Here is a 21,550-nt window from a genome sequence, read left to right as displayed (position 1 = left end):
GATTGACATCATTGTGGTAACATCCACACAACATCAAGCTATAACATCATTAGACATTGATATTTAGTTGGTTTAAGATTAGACGTTGGACAATGACGTCCTGTTATTGAGTTCTGACGTCAACCTAATTTTCATTTCCAAACAAAATGCAGCGTTCCTAGGACATTGGGGTACAATGTCAATCTGACATCATGTTGAGGCCATTTCGGTCATCATCATCTGTCATTTTCTTATCAGAAACTTTCAAACTTTCTTTGCCATCTGGATAAATGAACAAAGACTACTGATTGCTTACTTACTAAATCTGCAGAGACAGGACAATCAACAACCAACTGGAGCGGCGTCTTTTTTAAGGAGACGAGTGGCAAATCCGGATTTCACCATTTCCAGATGAAAAAAAGCTCTATAGGTAAAAAATGTTCCTTAGACACGTATTTTTGTTGAGCGTCGTGAGTCATGTGCACTATAATCCACATGTGAGTCCAGCTGCGCTCTCATAGCAGGAAAATGAAAACAAAGCCTTTGATGCAGCAAATTATAAAATCAATACTGACGGGCTGTATCTCTAAACAATTCTTCTTCTCTCACTTGTTTTGGCAACACAACGTGGTGTCTCTCTGCAATCTGAACACCGTACAGGTACAAACAGTCTTCAAAGCTATCATGCATATTAATGAAGTTGCAAGAACAACCAATTTTCACTTTTTGTGAAATATATGTGTCCTAATAGTGTTTATAGCACCACGGGACAGATATATGACTGTAAACAGCTCAAAAAATATGTTTTGGTTTTTTAAGACCCTTTAAGATTTTTCATGGTGATGTTTAGTTTCATCGTCTCATCTAGGGAAACTCCTGAGGTAAAAAAGTTATATCTCTGAACTTTACTTATAAATACACGCTCATTTGAAGTGGAGGATTTATAAGTCCTTTATTCAGCCGCAATGACTTCTGCTAATTTTGCGCTTTTTTTGTAGTATTATTATCTTCTGGATTTGAAATCTGCACTTTCAGGAAGTGACATGGTACTGTACAAGCATACTTTGTGACGTGTCTCATAAATATTCATGAGACAGTCATCCTATCCTATGAGAAGACGCTTGACTTAATTATTAATGACAACATCTGCTTCTTTCCTGACAGACGCTTCAATCTCTCGCTCATAACTCTTTAACTAATCACCAGTTAATGTGACTCGTTAAAAACTAAACCGTTCATTAATAATTACTGCATCAGCAGTTTATAAACAGTCTGTCTCATAATTTAGTAATCTATGAATGGTTTATCAAATGCCATCATGCATTAGCTCATTTTAGTAGCTAATTATATGCTAAATTGTTTATTCAGTTTCTGAATATTTTAAAAATTATTTCACCATGTTATATACAGTAAATAATTTTTCAGCTGTGTTGAAACAAGCAGCCAATCCAGAGTTTGCGAAGGAAAGCGTCTACATTGCTTTCATCCATGGATCAAACTGTCAAGTGTGGTTTTGCAGGCCTGCAATGCAAATTGCAGACTTTTGGGTATAGAAAAAAATATGGAAATATGTTGGAAAAGAGAACTTTTCATCAAAATCATCCATTGCACAGGGCTTTTAATGGACCTCTCAGTTAAAAAAAAAAAAAAAAACTTTAGAGTCTGTATTTCTCCTAAAAAAATGTAGCTTTAGGTACCTGTGGGGGTTGAGGAGAACTTTTGAATTTGTAGGATAAGGCACATTTTACTTTATTCATAACATGTAGGCACTAAAAGTATAGAGCTGCGTATGTGTGTGTGTGTGTGTGTATGAGAAGCCCAGTGGGTCTATTTTCTATCATGCAAAGCTGTGTGTGGTTCATTTACACGCTCATTTGAAGTGGAGGATTTAATTTCTCCACTGCTCTTCCTTGCCTCTGAAGTTTTCCTTTTTTTATATCTCTCTTTCTTGCTGTCTTCCTCGCTCACTTTCTTTCTTTTTGATGTGGCAAGCCATAACATTTAATCTATTAAACAATTGTGTCATGCTAGTAGATACTATCTCTTAATGACATACCAATTCTTAATCACTAGCTACTAGTATTTATTCTTTGGGTAATTTTAGATGATATTAGTGCTGATAAGACACTAGTACTTATTAAAGGGGCTTTTCTTCTTCCGTATGGCTCAAATTTTGGGGACTTTTTCCATACAACAACGCAGTGGAAATCGGCTATTGAATCTGGTACTTATTTATTAGATGTAAGTACCTATTAGATAATAGCTAGTAATTATGCATTAGATTCTATATATAGTTCCGAGGGGTTGCAGCTGGAAGGGCATCTGCTGTGTAAAACCAATGCTGGCGACCCCTGATAAATAAATGGACTAAGCCAAAAAAAATTATGCAAAAGTGATACTATATATATAATAATTCTGACCTCAAAAAAAAAAAAAAAAATATATATATATATATATATATATATATATATATATATATATATATATATATATATATATATATAGTTGAAGTCAAAATTATTATCCCCCTTTGAATTTTGTTTTCTTTTTTAAATATTTCTCAAATGATGTTTAAGAGAGCAAGAATTTTCACAGTATGTCTGATAATATTTTTTCTTCTCGATAAAGTCTTTTTTGTTTTATTATGGCTGTAATAAAAATAGTTTAAAAAAATTTTAAAGCCATTTTAAGGTCAAAATCATTAGCCCCTTTAGGCTATATTTTTTCAATAGTCTACAGAACAAACCATTGTAATACAGAAACTTTTATTACCCTAACCTGCCTAGTTAACCTAATTAACCTAGTTAAGCCTTTAAATATTACTTTAAGCTGTATAGAAGTGTCTTGAAAAATATCTAGTCCAAATATTATTTACGGTCATCATGGCAAAGATAAAATAAATCAGTATTTAGAAATGAGTTATTAAAACTATTATGTTTATACAAGCATTCTCTCTGTTTCTCAAATCTGATTGGCTAATAGTTATGTGATATTTTGCAACAACTAGTACAGCCTCTTCACCCTTGTGTATTTACTCCACCCACAGAGTTACAAGCAGAGAAGGAATAAAATCACTACAATTTGACAAATATTGCTGCTGTTGGACAACATAATGAACTTTTGAAGCTTTTAGGTGAGAATGTACTTCTTTAGATTACAACTATGCACTTAATTTATAGGGATAGATTATAAAATTAGGGTGGCATGGTGGCTCAGTGGTTAGCACTGTTCCCTCACAGCAAGAAGGTCACTGGTTCGAGCCCTGGCTGGGTCAGCTGCTTTTCTATGTGGAGTTTGTTTGCATGTACTTCCCGTGTTCATGTGGATTCCCTTCAGGTGGTCAGGTTTCCTCCACAGTCCAAAGACGTGCACTATAGGTGAATTGAATAAACTAAATTGGCCGTAGTGTATGAGTGTGAATGTCAGAGTGTATGAGTGGCTGGAAGGGCATGTTCTTAAACATATGCAGGAATAGTTGGTGGTTCATTCTGCTGTGGCGACCCCTGATTAATAAAGGGACTACACCAAAGGCAAATGAATGAATGGATTTAACCAATTACTAATAGGCATGAAAACGTACTTGCATATAGATTTAATGTTAAAATGGCTTGCCATACATCTCCTGATCTCTCTCTCTCTTTCTTCAGGTGATTTGAATAATAATGCATCTGGCTTCATTTTCATCCATGGATTTTTCCTCTACCTTGTTTGCCCTTCCTTCTAATCTCTCTCCTCTTTCTTTCGGGGTTTTTAAACGACTCGCATTCATAATTAGTTTGTAGTCGAGGTCCCACCGCTGTCGCCGGCTCATTAAAAGCAGCAGTCAGTTGGCGGCGGTGTGAATCTGAGCTAATAACAGCGGACAGGTCGGGACGCGTGGTCTCTCGAGTATTGATCTTAAACCCAAATTTCTGTCTGAGCTTCTGCCTTCACCAAAGAAAAGGCAAAACCTGGCTCCACATCAGAGCATGTGTGTCTGTGTGTGGGACACCAGTGTCTGCGTGGTTATCAGCGCTGAGCAGATTCCTGCTTTTTATGAAAGTGGGTCAAAATAGAGCAATGCTGAATGTTAGTGTGAGAGCTAGCCTAATGTAAATGTGTTACACTATCCAGAGAGAGAGACATAGTCAAAAAGAATTTTTGATGAGTGCTGGAGTCATCTTATTGCATGAGAGCTGTGTGATCTCCACCTGTGATGCAAGGCCAAGCGCACACTGCTAAGACTACATAAGACAGACTTTAAACATGGTATCCAGCAAATAAATCATGATGAAGTTTATTGACTGATTAAGACCATTTTAATTTGTCTGGGGTTTTTTTTTTCTTTTTTTTTTGTGATGAATGTTGTCAGATTCCTTAGAATCGATCTAAATCTGTTCAAATCCAATACTATTAGATTCAATCAGTTAAAAGATATGCATTTTGTGTATATAGTTAGTTGTAGAGAAAGCCAGATCCAATTAGCTAAATTCTATGAGACTGGTTTAATATTTCAACACGATCTCACTTAGTGCCGGCTCTGAAGCTGTATTCTTGCTCCTCTGGCTGTAATATGACTTTTCCAGGCTAAAATCACTAAGTGATTTAATTCAAAACTGCTTAAAACAATGAAATTCTTTTTTTTTTTTTAAACAACAATTGCGAGGATTTTAAACATGTTTTAACAAGGTTCAAGTGAAAAGCAAGCTATTTTGAGGAACACAGAAAAATAGTTAGATTTGAGCTCTGAAGCTGTATTCTTGCTCCTCACATTGTAACATGACTTTTCATGGCCAAAATCACAAAGTGATAAAAACTGCTTAAAACAAAGAAATGCATCATTCTTTTTGTTTTAAACAACAATTACATACATTTTAAACTATTTTAAAAGTTTCAATATAGGTGATGGCCTAGGGCCCCGCGTTTCTTGAAGGGGTCCCACGAATGCTGCGTTTATTTTAAATTTTCTGTGAACGTAAGCGCAAGGACGAGTGTGAACATGTAAATCATACACAATGCGCAGCACACAAAACCCTATTAAACGCAATACAATTCACAACAACATTTCATTTAAAGAATAGCTCTGTATAATTTGTACATGACAAATAGCTGAAAACGATAATAAATACACAACAGTATGAATAAAAGCAGAAAATATTAGAAACAAACCCAGCAGCACCACATTATTTTGCATGACACTGCCTGCGATCGGCTATTAGTAGGCCCACCTGGAAACTGCACGCGCAGAATTCCGCAGATTTTTAGGCCATCATTAATTCTGTTTATTTACTTGAGTAAACGTGTGTAAATCTGTATTTATTCAGTTTTTTTTTTTTTATTAATTTCAGTAATATTATTGGCTAATGTGAAAATATTCATCTAATGTATGCAGTTTGTACAGTATTATTTTCTGTCTTTTACTAGATATATTATATGATAAACTTGCTTTATTTACCAAATAAAGTGAATCTAATTGGATTTGCATTTTAAACATTAAATAAAAGTTTAAAAGATATTATTTTTTCTTTCATATATTAAAGTTTTAGTTAGGATACTTCCAAAATAATTCTGCAGAAATCAGCAGACTTTTACCAAAATTCTCTGCAGAAATAGCAAAAAACATCCACAGATTCCATCTGGCCCTATTTATTGGCTATACTAGAATGACATAACATATTCCTACACAGACTCCACATATCTCTCCAAATTGCTCACATTGGATATAAAACCGAAGAAGTGTCTTAAAGTCTTCAGTAATATAACAGCACAACATCAATTTTAATTTTAAATGAAATGACGTCCAAACAAAATGTCATCTTTCTGGAGCCGAAATAGGAAGAAAAGAAAAGCAGAGGATTAAAAAAAGCTCAAAGTAAATATATGTTCTGCAGTGCATAGTACATTATTTAGTAGTGTTTTAGTAAATACAATGATGCCCATGATCACAGAAATACTAATGTGATGGAAAAAAAAATAGGCCCCATTCAGCATGTTTCATTAAATAATCAATCAATTATCTATTCCACTAATTCACCCTGCTGAAAAACACAGCTTTCCCCCTTATCAAAATCGAATTTTACCCACTGTCCAATGCAATGCAAAGTTTTGTTTGTGTAAATCTCTGTGTAAAAACAAGCAAAAATGTCTTCTGCATTATTTGTTTATAAAAATAAAAGGTTATTATAAAAAAATAAAGGTTCTGAAAAGGTTCTGTCGCTGTAGGTGGTTATTCAAAAAACCTTTAACATTCATCACTCAAAAATATTTTTTTTTCTTTGCTTGTACAGACTCTATGTTTAAAACAAGCTGAAACATCACAATTCTTGAGATTTTACTAGGACAACTTATTTTTTTATGTTTCATCCACAAAATTCTTAAAAGTGTTAGGTTAACGTAATCCATTTCTGTTGGGACAACATGAATGAATTGTGTGAAACCCTGCATTTTTTACAGTGATGGAGTCTTTTCATCTCATAAAAGGTTCTTTGTAGCCCCATGTTTCCTTGCACTATAAGACGGTTCCAAAGTAAATTACATAGTATCACTTTACAGGATTTAACTGCTTTGAAACAAAATTAATGTTATAGTCATTTTTAATTTTTGGGTGCACTGCCCCTTTATTTATTTTATATGGTTAACATGGACATATGGAATAAAAGAACTATCAATTTCTGCAAAGATGTGTTTTTGAACAGTTTTTGTGTTTTTCCAATTTAACATTGTATAATTTGACTGACTTGTACAAGACAAATTGTTTTGGCAAAAAATATTTAATCATTCTTTTTTATTTACTGCATTTAGGTCATGAACCTTTTCATAGATGGTTCTACACAGAACCGAGCTGTTAAAGGTTTTTTCAGGAACCCTTAAAAGTGGTTCTTTGCAGTTCCAATAAAGGCCCTTTATAGCACCAAAGAAAGAAAGGTTCTTCAAAGCGTCTCCCCAAAATGTGATACATGCAAAATATCTGATGCATCACTGATTCATATTTATGCCTTATGTTCTAGCTTACAGGACTTTTGGTGAAAAATATTTAATGTCTTTTCTGAAATCACAGAGCAAACTACTGATCCAGATTAATTTTTAAATGTGTTTGGAGTTTCAAAGCACGAGCTTGGATTATCCACGTCTCAGCAACAAATAATTTCTTATGGCCTTTAAACAGCCAAAAAGTGTATTCTGACAACCTGGAAAGATAAATCTCCTCCCTCTTTCAAATTATGGTTCAGGGAACTCCATTTAGAAAGAATACGCTACAATTTACAGAATAAAAAGCTTTTTTTTTTCTTTTTTCAAATATGGGAAGCGTTCATAAGGTACTTGAGAGGGGAGAGAAGGAACAGTTGTTTGATGGGGATATTGTTAGATCGTAAGGCAGCTCCCATTTTCAGTAATCTTCCTTACAGGTGTGCACTACAAAAGGAAACAGACGGAGGGAGGGTTAGGTTGGTATGGAGTAATATTTTCGTTTACATGCTGTTATCTGTTTTATTTGAGTTTATGTATATATTTTATAGGTTTTTTTCTGTCTCTTCAGATAATGGTTTACGTACTCAGATGTAGACTCTATGTATCGTGTTAGTAGACCTAGAAAAAAAGTGTATGTATGTATATGTAAACAATATATTTATAATTGTAATAATTATGCACATAGTTATTTTACTGAATATATTTAAAGCAGTAGGTTTTCTCACTTTTTTAAAGTAAAATTCACTAATTGCTTTACAAGCATCGGGGTTTACTCACTTTTTATTTACAAGTAAATCAGAATTATTAGCTCCCCTTGGAATTTTTTTCTTTTTAAAATATTTTCCAAATTATGTTGAACAGAGCAGGGACATTTTCACAGTATGTCTGATAATATTTTTTTCTTCTGGGAAAAAAAAAGTCTTATTTGTTTTATTTTTGCTAGAATAAAAGCAGTTTTGAATTAAAAAAAAAAAAACATTTTAAGGTAAAAATTATTAGCCCCTTTAAGCTATTTTTAATAATAAAATGTTTTAATTTCAACTGTACAACTTTTACATCAAATATATATGTATTTATATATATGTATATATGTATATATATGTTTCTTTATTTAACCAGATAAAAAAAACATTAAGATCAAGATCTAATTTACAAGGGTGACCTGGCCAAGAGGTCTGCAACACACAATTTATATAAAAAAGAAATAAAAATAAAAATGTAATAATATTAGTAATAAATATAAAATTGATATAATATAAAAATACAGTTAAGTTTTCCAGCTACACCACATTTCAATATATTAAAAACACATACATTGAGAAATGGACTGTTGTTGTTTGTTAAAAAGGATAGAGCAAAACGATGTCATCGGGATGAGCTCAGATATCTTTAGTTCAGACTGAAGAGTATTCCAGGATGAGGGGGCGGCATGACTAAAGGCTCGCTTCTCGATTTCAGTTCGAACCCGGGGAACAGTCAAATGATAAGCTTCACTTGAGCGTAGGGCATACTGGCTTTTAGACTTATGGAGAAGGGAACATAGGTATGAAGGCACCAGTCCCAGAAGAGCCTTGTAGACCAGAGTCATCCAATGGGTGTACCTTCTTACATACAGAGAAGGCCACTCAGCTTTGGCATACAATTCACAATGGTGAGTAAGTCTTTGACAGCCTGTAACAAACCTTAGAGCACTGTGATAGATGGAGTTTAAAGGCTGAAGACATTTGTTTGAAGCATGCATATATAAAACATCACCATAGTCAAGCAAGGGTAAAAATGTTGCAGACACCAAATGTTTGCGAGCTTTAAGAGAAAAGCAGGATGCATTTTGATAGTAAAATCCGAGCTTAACTCTCAATTTCCTAACCAAATTTGCTATATGTTCTTTGAAAGAAAGCTCCTGATCGAGTAGAAAGCCTAAATACTTATAGCTGGACACTATATTTATTTGTTGACCTTGGGCAGTGGTAATTATTGGTTGGTTCTGCACAGGAGTGGAACAATTTGTGAAAATCATTAATTTAGATTTGTCTACATTTAAAACCAATTTGAGATCCTTAAGACAAGACTGAACAATATTAAAAGCAGACTGTAAAAATTGAATGGCCTGAGAAAATGTAGGGGAGCAACAATAAATCACTCTATCATCAGCGTACAAATGATAAAAGGCATTTGGAAGGTTGTCGCACAAGTTATTAATATAGATAGAGAATAATATAGGCCCTAATACTGATCCCTGTGGCACTCCTTTGGGCACCTCTAAAGATAAAGAAGACAGCCCGGCCATATGGAAACACTGTGTTCTATTGGACAAATAATTAGCAAACCAAGTGGTATCTTGGTTTGACATACCAATCCGTTTTAAAGAATTGATTAAAAGTGTATGATCAAATATGATGAGTACGTCATAATAAACTTACCCTAAAGTTCCATTTACCAGATTTCAACTGAACTTTCTAAAAGCTTTAAGTTATATTACTGTAATTTAAGTTTAGCTGATAAGTAAATCTAATTTTATTTAACTTTAAATCAACAAAAATGGCTACAAATATTACTACAAATGCTTATCGGTCAGATTAGGTATCAGTTTATCTTAGACATTAAAGGCAGTCGGGGCTCTAATGTGTCCTCCTCTCACTCAGCTGAGGGATTTTTACAACATTTTGACTTCTATTTACTCTTTTTTTATTGAAAATTCATTGAGATCAAGCTGGAAACTTAATCAATAATATGCCTCTCATTTTGGCTTCATCGGTCTGAATGCTGCATTTTTACACCACTGAAGCCACTGATTTTTATTTTGGATGACCATATACAGTATTTACTGTAAGATTGCACCACCACTAAAATGGGTTGTACCACACGAATGAGCAAAATCTTGAGAAATGAGTGGCTGTTTTCTTTGGAAGTGTGTATATGTGGTTCACAGTTGCTGGAGTATGTGTGAAGTCATCTATTTGCTTGTATTTTTCCAGCATTCCACACATAGCAGCACAGCTCATGGCCTCTGAAGCTCCTGTGAAAACTAATGACACGTTATCAGCTCAGAAAGCCTGTTGTTTATGAGAAACACACCAGCTCTGCTATTTTCAGGCTTGCCGTACTGTGTTTTCAGTGTATGTAAACATGAAGAAAGAAATGCTGATTGATTTCAGTTGCGGTTATATGGATCAACCGAAAGGTTTGTTTGTCCATTCATAGTCGAAATTTAAGCTTAATTGCATCATATCCCAATGCACTTTCTATAATTTATGTACAACAATGAACACACCAAAAGTATATAATATATACTTTTATAATTGTTTGTTCTAAAATGTCAGAATTCTGAGATGTGAAGTTAAAATCTTCTAAGGTAAAGTCCAATTGGAAGCAAAGTCAGAATTCTGAAAAAATGAATTTTGAATATTGTGGAAATTAAAAATCATAGAAAAAATGAGAAATACTCTGAGGAAGATGTTACCACTACGAAATGTAATTTTGAGGGAAAAAGTCAGGATTGCGAGATGTAAACTAATAATTTTGAGGGCAAAATCAGAATTGTGTGAGATAAAAATGTATCTGACAATACTGAATGGTTGTCCAACTTCTGTATTTTATCTCACAATTCAACAGTTTTATCTCAAAATGGCACTTTTATATTTCATTATATATGATATAACGTCATAATGTGCACCCCAGTCTCACTGAAAATATTTACCTGAATCTACATTTCTTGCGAAATATAAAATGTGTTTCTCCGGTTACATTTAATTGAATGTTTCAGACAAATTCGCTAGAGGGCGCTGTCTACATTTTTGCAAACCCAAAACATGTTACTTGTAATGTTTTGTTGTACATTTCATATATACGAATTTCTTGTACAAACTGTTCACATTTTTATATAAACAACCTACAGTAACCCTAACCCTAAATGTAAAATACAGTTAAAACCCTCTAAATCTGTTGAAACACATTGATCTGAAGGCGGTTTGGTTTGTAGCTGGACATTATTGGAGTTCGTTGACAGGAACAGTGACCAGCTGTTCACTGCTGAAACACAACAGAGTATCGCTAGATCCTCCTGAATGGAAGCGCGTCAGTTATAAAACGTTGCAGGATGTTAACTAAATGACAACTATGTGGATATGTTAAATTGTTAACACAAAGAGAACACGCATAGTTTGTAGATCAATGGACATGTGCGACTCTGATACAGTACGAGTCGCAGATGTGGGGCACGCGCGAGCTGGTTATTATAACTCTAATCATCGTTACCTTTTGCATTTGCATGATGGTTTGATTTATAGAAGTTGATGCGCAGCGGTTGGAAGTTTAAGCCACAGCTATCTCTGTAGTTAACAGTGAGGCTGTTTTTGCCGAATTCCGAATTAGTCTTTTTTAATCAGAGAAAACGAGAAATGCCATTACTACTATCATTTTAACATGACATATTTAATAATGAAATCAAATAAATATAGTATAATATTTAAGTCTCGCGGCCCACTTGCAAGATTGCAGTGGCCCACTGGTTGAGAATTCCCCGTCTAGTGGTCACTGCGCCGACATTTAGTGCAAACCCCCCCAACTTGCGCATAGTCATGCATTTATACATCTGCACACTGTTTGTGTTGCTCCACGATGACGCTAGGTAGCAGTAGATTTTTAATGTTCCTTTGTATCAGGTTTCTTTGCAGATTTTTTTTGTTTGTTTTTTCTGAACGCTACCTTAATGTACAAGAAGCTAAAACTAGTTCATTCAGAGACGCAAACCGGCAGAGGTGCAACAACTTTAATCATAAGGTAAACACGAAAAAAGTTTCCATCTGGAGTCCCTTCATGGGACTCGACACTTGTAAACACTCGCTTTGTTGGTCTCGGAGCTCTTAGCACCGCGTACGCTCGTCACTGATACCAAGCCAACCAATCACAGAGCTTGCACTGCGCGTCATTGCGACATGTAGTTACCTGTACTTTTTTGAGAGGTCCACATCAGACAGCCACGCTGAGAGATATACCACAACGTGAAGGCTGCACCGAACCACACACCTTCGCTTGATGCAGAAGTATAAATCAGCCTTCACTGTCCTGTCAAATAAAAACAAAAATGCCAAAAATAAAAATAAAAGAACTCTTCCCTAAACCCTATTAATAGTCTCTTCAAACGCAGACTTCACAAGTACAACATTGTACCAAGTGAGGTATCAAGCAAACTGACCAATCCAGAAAAGTAGTTCATATGGAGCTAAATTGGTGAGACAAACACTTATGATTACAAATCATAGACACTATTAAGTTGTTTTGTGGGTTTTTGGTGTTAGGCAAAGCACTGCATGACAATAATCCTTTATTCACCAATATTATTTCCCTGTGAATATCAATAGTGTGAAAAGGAATAAAGTTGTTGTTGTCATACTGCCCTCTAGTGTTTATTTTACCTTGAAACTGCAGTCAAACGTACAGTAGGTAAAAGTACATTTTGGATTTTTTACAATGCAAGCCGAAACACTTATTTACAGTACATTGAACCTGTGTTGGAAAAGTAATACAAAAAGTCCTTTACCTATTTATTTATTTATTTATTTATTACTGTGGAAATAAGCTTTCATCAGTTTGTTCCCAATAAATATGAATAAATATGGGATTGGGAAGAATATTGGTAAATAAACATTGACAGAATTGTCATTTATAGCTGATCTCTTCAACTCACAGTCTTCACAGTGTCATGCAAATGCATATTTCGACATTCCCAACAGAAATCACTCACCATTTCACATTATTTAGTTTTAATCTTGAGCACTCATTTCTATTTAAAATATGAGGCATTGGAATTGTCATGCAGGGACAGTGTGTGTGTGTTTTCAGTTTGGAATCGATCACACTGGGGTGAATGAGGCTTGACATCTCATAATCAAAATCACTCATTCAAAAACGTATTTATTCCTGTGAAAGTGTGTGTGTGTGTGTTCCTTGTATGTTGACCTTGTGGGGACATTTTTTTCTCCCTATGTGGATATAACGTAAATCACACAGTATGAAGTATTTTGAAAGTGTAAATCTACAGAATGTTTCCTGTGCCCTCACAGGTGCCCTGTGTTTAGGGGTAGGGGGATAAAATATACAGTCTGTACAGTATATAAATCATTATATATATGGGAAGTCCACATAAAGATAGCTGTACTGGTGTTTATGTGAGAGAAAAATATCACAGTAGAATTTTGTACTGCTAGTGAAAATTAAATCTTTTTCAAGACCGTGTGTGTGTGTGAGACCATATCAATTCTTTTCTACACATTTGCACTAAAAACAAGTTGTTGTTGTTTTGGATTGATGCAATTAAAAATAACATTTGTAGTCTAATGTTAGAGTAAAGAACATTTAAATATTGTAATGAACCTTTTAAAATCTGTGACTTGTTTAATCATTGTTTGATATCTGTGGTGTTGTTGTGTACAGTAAATGTTTCATATTTCTGTCATGCATGATTTTGATTTTGATTTACATCAAGTGATGATCATTTCATGTTTCATTTGTTCTCTTCATGGTTTATTTTGTCTCGTTTCATTTCTTTCATTCTTTAATTTCACCTTTTGTTTGGCTTTCAGTTGATTTTATTGGTGGATTTGACCCATTCCCACTCTACCATGTCAATGAGAAACCATCTCATCTTCTGTTAAAGCCTGTGCCTCAGTAAGTACCTGTGTTTTTTGTGGGTGTGTGCGTGCTTGTGTGTGTGTTTGATCCAGATAAGGAATTCCCTGCTTTGTGGAAAACTAGTACAAGATACTTAATTTATTTTATTTCATTTTTTAAGGAGTTTGGTTTGCCTAAATTAAAATGAGATTTTTTTCCTTGCCAACTAGCTGAAAAAATATGTTGATTTTAGTTATTAAATTTTGCTATAGACCTGTTAAAAAAGGCTGGTAAATCATCTTTAAAATGATGACTTTATGTCTGTTGAAAGTCTTCATGCAACACAGCAGTGAAATATTAGTTTAATGGACACCATCACACTTGAAATAATTTCATAAATATTTAATTTGAGTATTAGAAATGACATTAGAGCTCTCAGGAAAATGTCAGAATTGCGAGATGTAAACACGTGACTCTGAGGAAAAGGTAAAAACTGTAAGATGTGAAACAAAATTTATCAGAATAAACCTTAACCCTTGTGCACTGTTCAAATTAACTACCCTTTTGTTATGTTCGGGAGGAAAACATCCACTGAATTAAACTGCTGTGAAACTGCATCAGACAAATTAATTATTTTGCATAAATCTATTAATCAACCTCAGTCCTGATCAAAATTACTAAATGTTTTAATAATTACAGAATTTTAAGTCTTTAATTGCCAAATTCATAATTGATGTCAGTGGTTTGGTAAAAAAAAACACACAAAATTACTTATTTTTAATATAAAAAGTAATTGTGGATTGGATTTTTTTGTCTTGGATTTGTGAAAGGTCAGTGACATTGCCTTTGATGCATTGTTAGCTTTTGTGCAGCATAAGATTTTCTTTTTTTTTCTCTGTAAAATACTGTTGGTGGCTGTTTTCGACCCATCGTCTTCCACTATAACCACATTTTTTTTTTAATTGCAAAGCTATGACATCATATAATAATATATTTTTGATTGTTGTTGGTTTTCCCTGTTGGGAAGAAGTCAAATTTGTAATTTTTACTGTTGATCATCAGTTGGCACCATTAACCCGTTAGATTGCTAAAAAAAAATAAATAAATAAAAATCTTAAAAAAATTTTTAAAAAAAAGCTTGTTTCTGGATTGTGTATAGAGTACAACAGCAAATGAAAGTTTGTGTATGTGTGTCTGTGAGTGTGTGAAAATGTCAGAGTGATCTTTGCACACTTACCTTGATATGTCTGAGAAAATCAAAATATGCACATCAGGAGGCTGTTCCTTAAACCAAGCTTACAGAAAAAGCCAGGCTTATTTTGGTAAGTCCTGTTTATTAATGGCGGATTCTGTTTCATAAATCAAATTTATGAAAGTTACGAAAGCTGGCAACTTATGCTGGAAAACTAGCCTGGTCTGGGGCAGGCTAACTATCAGGCTAAAAGTTTACTCTCAAGTCTTAAGTTTAAGCTTAATCAAAGTGATGTTAACATTTACCTGCCATAATTTGGTGCAATTCTTATTCACTTAACTTCTTAATAATGATTAAAGCTTTATAGTCATATATAGGCAAACATCTTTAAGAATAAAACCATACTATATTTAAATTCATATAGGGTGTTCCAAATTAAACATATTCCCCAACATATTTACACATTTTTAGACTGATCTTCAGTTTATTTTTATTAGATTTGTTCCAAATTTTGGAATGCATGTATATGCACAAATATATTATTGTACAGCATCTTGTGGAATATTTTATTTAAAAAAAAAAAAAAAAAAATATATATATATATATATATATATATATATATATATATATATATATATATATATATATATATATATATATATATATATACACACACACACACACACACATTCCTAACCATTTTCTCACGTTAAACTTCTAAACTATATATATATATATATATATATATATATATATATATATATATATATATATATATATATATATATATATATATATATATATATATATATATATGTGTGTGTGTGTAGCTATTAGCTTGGCTATTAATTCATGGGGCTAATAATTATGACTATATATATACAGACACACACACACACACACATTACACATCCCTAACCATTTTCTCACATTAACCTTCTAAACTGAATTAGTTACTGAATTATTACTAAATTACATTAATTAGTTGCCTCTGTTGAACACAGAACTAAATCTTATGAAGAATGTTGGGTTGAAAGCAGCAGCCATTGACATCCATAATAGGAACAAAATATTTTAACTATTGAAGTCAATGGCTGCTGCTCACCAGCATTTTTAAGAATATCTTCTTTTGTGTTCAACAGTAGAAAGAAAGTCAATCAGGTTAGTATAGAATGAGTGAATACTGATGGTATTTATACTTTTGAGTGAACTATACCTTTAAATCATGGAAACTCAGAATGTATGTGTGTTCGTGTGTAAATCCAGCCACATAGACTCATCATGAGTTAAGTAAAGCAGATCCTCTTACACGTGTCCCTGCTTGCCCCTTATCTGAAGCATTAATTAAAGTTAGTTTTCTTTTAATTAGTGTAAGTTCTTAATTAGTCTATTCATTACGCATTCTGATCTTGTCCGGTGAGGGATTAGCGAAACTGTCTGAAGCTAAAAAGTCGAACAATAAAGGAGCTTTTAAATCAGCTTAAAGAACAGTGTTTTGTATTGTTGTCAGATGTGGACTATTTGAACAAGTGCTCTGGGATTAACATTAAAAGCACCAATATATTAATTAGTTTCCAGGTTATGTTTAATTTTTAGCATTTTTAAGACTACACCAACATTTTTTTTTTTCATGTGAAACTACTAAAGGTCAGATCTTGGCATCGAAAAGCAGCACAATATCTGGGATATCTATTAGTGTAGGGATGTTTACAGTTTTAACCCAAAAAATGACCCGTCAGTCAGAAGAAGAAGAGCTGGAGTCAGAGATTCTATTGAAGAAAGTTTACTGAAGATAGTTTGCAGTCTCATCAGCAGAAGCCAGCTTCAACACTCGCAAATGAGTTTGTAGGCCGCTCTCCTTACAATCTCGTGGGTGAGGTCTCTGAATAACACTGTTGATAACTGGGATAGGAAAGTAACTGTACTGTGGTGTTAGTAACTGTATTATGCAACTGGTTTTGGGCGGCCGTTGAGTTTACATAGGATACTGTACCAAAGTCTGTGACCCGGGGGTGTTAAAGATTGTACCAAGAAGGAGGAGGGATGAAATTACGGGAGTTTTCCTGGAGAAATAACAAAATGGGAGGGTTGCGGGAGATTTGTCTGAAATACGGGAGACTCCTGGGAAAAACGGGAGTGTTGGCAGGTAAGGCCCAATCCCAATTTTATTTTTGAAACCCCTTCTTCAGGGCTTCAAAATTTACCTCTAAGAAATTGTACAGCACTACAGAATCTGCACATGTCATCATACGTCATCGATCTCTTGCTTCTTATAAAATAAGACAATTGCAACTATCTTCAGGAAATCACTGAAGGCAACGATATTATGTCATCATAATGATATAATGTGGCAATAAGATCGTAACTGTACTGTGCATTTAACCCTCGGCCATATTCATCTAAACACAAGAAAACAACATTAACATTGTACTTTACATATTAGACTTTTCTGGAGAATATTCAACTGTTGAGCAACAGATGTGTCAGTATGTTGTGGGACTGCTATGAGTTACTATTAGGTATTATAGATATCGAAATTTAGCGTTTTTTATTTTTGCGTTTTACTTTTATTTTTTGTTATTATGATGGTAAAGCACCGTTTTGAATATATTAAAACATGTTCTTGTTTGTTGTAAAAATTTGTAATAATGACACAATGATAGCCCTTCCACTTATCCCTACCCCTCAGTTTGCTCATTCACATAAAGGGGTAGGGGTGTCCCAATTATCTTTAGCTTAAAGGAGTAGGGCTTAGAGGAAGGGCTAGATAGCCCTTCAAACTGAGATTTTCCAGGACCACACTCAAAACCAAGGGGTATGAAAATTTCCCAGAATACACCAGCTACAACGGCAACGTGGGATGAGATGCACAAATTAGTATTTTTCTGTCATCATTACAAATTTTTACAACAAACAAGCACATGTTTTAATATATTAATAACCGTGTTTGTGTTTTACCGTTAAAATTAAATTAAATCCGCTAAATTTTGCTATCTATAATCCCTAATAATAACTCATGAACAGCAGTTTCACAATATTCTGACACTCGAATATGCTGTCAGAAAAGTCTAGCAGCTGGGAATGAGCTTTTTACAGTGTCTGCTATAATGTTACTGTTGTTATCTTGTGTTTACAGATAAACATGGCCACTGTGTAAATGCAAAGTACAGTTACAATCTTATTGCCATATTAGATAATCATGATATTATGATATTGTTGCCTTCAGTGATTTCCTGAAGACAAGTACCAAACAATAACACAACTGGAATAACTACAGCAGTCAAGATCATGATGATCTCATATGAAGCTAAAGATGACAATGACATATTATGACATGTGCAGGTGCTGTAGTGCTGTCCCATTTCTTAGGGGTAAATTTTGAAGCCCTTCCTCTTCCCACTCACTCTGTTTTAAGAACCAAGAATTGTGATTGGCATAGGCCGGTGTAAGATTCTGACGGTATGATAACCTTGGATAAAAATATCACGGTTTTACGGTTTCACGGTATTGTGATTACTGCTATAAAATATATTCTTCTTAAAAGTCTGGGTTAAAACTAAAACTTTTACCCTTTTAAACACAATATATTTTATTTTAAGTACCTTTAAAATAAATTTTGGAGTAGTAAACATGTCAGGCTAAATAATTCAAATGGATTATGGTCTTTATTAGTTTAAAAAACACAGATTTCTTCACAATTTAAAACGGGAGATACTGTTGTCCTAAAAAATGTAAACAAAAAATCTTACACATACATTAGGAAAGGTATTACAGAAAGTTTTGGCGGTTTTAAAACCTTGACTTTTCCAAACCGCGGTATACCTTGGAGACGGTTATCGTTCTATGCTTAGATTGGGCCATAGTCTACGCCCTAAACATTCAACTTTAATAATAATCATAAAGACATAAGGAAGGATATGTGTGTTACTCCATCCTGGAGAGGATACCTGTCAGAAAATCCATGCCATCATTAGTATCTGATTTATCACAGGTCGCCACAGCGAAATAAATCAGCAACTATTGCATATGTTTTACGCAGCGGATGCCCTTCCAGTCACAATATAGTACAGGGTAACATCCATACACTCTCACATTCACACACACACACACACACACACACACTCATGCACTACGGCCAATTTAGTTTTTAGTCAATTCACCAATAGCGCCTGTCTTTGCCACAACAACACGGGGTGAATATGCAAACTCCACACAAAATTGCCAGCTAACCCAGCTGAGGCTCGAACTTGCTGTGAGGTGACAGTGCTAACCACTGAGCCACCATGCTGTCTTTCCAGAATTACATTTTCATCAATATTTATGCGCCAGCTAAAATAATAGCATCTTCTTGAGATAATGGTCTGATTTCTTCTCATTGGACGAGTCAGATTTCTGTAAACAGACCAGCTTAATGACGTGTAAATGTGTGTGTTTGTGTATTCGTCTTGTTAGAAGAGTTCAGAGCAAGGTTGAGTTTTAATAATACATAGAAGTGTGTATTTTCCTCTTCTTTTCTTGGTATGGTGGTGTGATCTCTTTTTTTCCCCGTCCTACCTGCCTCTTTCTGTGTTTTATCTGGGTTTTTTTCGGAGTTGTTCCTTTGAGAGCGGTTTTGGCCTGATTTCAATACGCCTTAAATTATGCAGGATCTGTAATGAGTGTGTGTAGAAGAAGCCCCTTTTTCAAGATGTGCACATGGAGGTGCTAAACACATTAGATTTGCCCCTGAGACATTCTTCATGACGGTTTAATCAGACTAGTGGCAAATGAGTGAAGCACTCGTCCTATCTCTAGATACTCTACTGTTCAGAGATTAATAAATCACACAGCAGGTGTGTGTGTGTGAGTGTGTGCACATGCGTGTGTGATGCATGAGAAAACGTGTGTGAGAGGCTTGTATGTATGTGTATGAGAGAGATTGTGCGTGTATGTGTAAGAAAGAGGGAGAAGTGTGTGTGGGTGTGTGTGTGCGTGTGCATGTGCTTGCGTGTGTGTGTGTTTGCATGACTTTGTACATATGCGTTTGTGACTGAGATCTGTGAGTGTAAGACACTCGTGTCTGCGTGTATGTGTAAAAAAGAGGGAGAAGTGTGAATGTGCGTAAGTGTGTGTGAGTGGGAAAAGGAGTTTGTGTTTGTGCGCGAGTGTGCGAAAATGTTTAAGAGAGACTGTGTGTATGTATGTGTAAAATAGAGGGAGAAATGTGTGCGCGCGTTTGTGTTTGTGAATGTGAGAGTACATGCATGTCTGTGTGTGAGTGTGCAGGCGTGTGAGTATGTGTTTGTGTGTGAGAGTGTGTTTGTGTGTGTGCGTCCATGCATGCGTGCGTGCATGCTTGCGTGTGTGTGTACATGCAATTGTGAGTTTGAGACACTGTGGGTATGTGTGCGTGTGCGTGCGTTTGTCTGTGTGTGAGTAAGAGAAAGGAGTAGAGGGAGTTTTTGTGTGTGTTTGTGTGTGTGTCCATGCTTGTGAGTTTGTGTGTGGGTTTGAGCATGAGAGAGAGTTTGTGTGTGAGTGCAAGAGAGAGTATTTGAACATGAGTGTAAGTGTGTGTGAGTGGGAGAGAGTTTGTTTGTTTGTGTTAATGTTTAAGTGTTAAGAGGGACTTTGTGTGTGCGCGTGTGCGTGTGTGTGTGTGCGTGTGTGTGTTTGTGTTTGTGAGTGTAAGAGTATGTGTGCGTGTGAGTGCAAGTGTGTGAGTTTGTGTTTGTGCGTAAGAGAGTGTGTGTGTGTGTGTGTGTGTACATGCAATTGTGAGTTTGAGACACTGTGGCTGCGTCCGAAATCGCATACTTTTATACAATAAAGTACGCTAAAATCAGTATGCGATCTGAGTAAAACTCTCAGTACGGTTATGGCCGTTTCCACTGTAAAAAGGTACCTAAAAGCGAACCGTACCATACCAGTTTTTGGGCACCCTTTGCAAAGTGTCTCTAGCACAACAAAAGTGTACCAAAAGGCAGAGCTAGACGCGAAACTGAAAGCTATTGGTTTACAGAGATACGTCACTCGCACTTACACAAGCAGCAGAATGAAAACAAAAGAACCGGCATGTTTTAAATACACATCTGAGACATTACATTTTAATACTATATACATATTATAACGAGCCATGGTCAACCCGAGCTCAGACAAACCTTGTCATCATCTTGAAGTGCAAACCACAAAGCCAAAAAAAACTAAATCTGCTGTGTCCTGTTTTTGTTTTACGAGGCCGTCTAAAAGAGCGAGCGGCTTTACTTTCTCCAGGGAGCTCACAATCTCATCTATATTTGAAATAACAAACTTCTTGAGCTGATGATAATAACCAGGGGCCTCATGTACGAAGACTTGCATGGAAATCTTACTAAAACATTGCGTACGCACAAAGCTGTAAATGTGCGTACGCATAAAAAAATTCAGATGTATGAAACACTGCGTACGCCGAATCTCACGCATATTATTTTGTACATCCGAATGAACGTGAAACTGAGCGCAACATGCACGAGCACAAAACCCCTCCCTGCCTCCTCCCCCGTATGAATATGCTAATGACTATGCTAATGGCAAAACCCAACGAAAAAGCAACGGCAAAATCAAGCAAAAAGAGAAACTTTGAACAGAATGTGAAATGGAGGTGCTGCTTTCGGAGGTAGACCGGAGGAAAGCGGTGTTATTTGCAAGTTTGTTCTCCGGAATTAACAACAAAAGAAAAAATATAGAGTGGGAGAGTTTAGCTGATGTGGTCAACACAGTTGGGTCTGAACATCGCACTGGGTGCATTAAAAAAAGAAATAGTCTGGTTTATATCTGTAAAATGTTGCAGTTCCCTTAACAGTC

At 35.0% G+C, this 21,550-nt stretch overlaps 1 protein-coding gene across 4 annotated transcripts in view; it reads left to right on the top strand.

Annotated features, from left to right (window-relative positions):
- The window catches only part of nkain4 (sodium/potassium transporting ATPase interacting 4), a 140,539-nt gene that overhangs the window by 114,387 nt on the left and 4,602 nt on the right, over positions 1–21,550 (top strand). For 2 of the 4 annotated variants that reach the window (XR_015522531.1, NM_001113646.2), the window contains exon 6: positions 13,509–13,593. The exons of 1 other annotated variant lie outside the window; for it this stretch is intronic. Coding sequence is in view for 1 of the 3 variants with exons in the window: in NM_001113646.2 (NP_001107118.2) it covers positions 13,509–13,593 (85 nt within the window). In the remaining 2 variants the exon portion in view is untranslated. Of the gene's footprint in view, positions 1–13,508; positions 13,720–13,766; positions 14,625–21,550 lie in introns of those variants that run through there. One more of the 4 variants, XR_015522529.1, reaches the window with a different exon arrangement.

This window comes from Danio rerio, chromosome 23 (assembly GCF_052040795.2).
Source record: "Danio rerio strain M-AB ecotype USA chromosome 23, GRCz13ab, whole genome shotgun sequence".
Lineage (NCBI taxonomy): Eukaryota > Metazoa > Chordata > Actinopteri > Cypriniformes > Danionidae > Danio > Danio rerio.
Note: the sequence above shows the minus strand (reverse complement) of the source record. Positions and strands in the feature narration are given on the sequence as shown.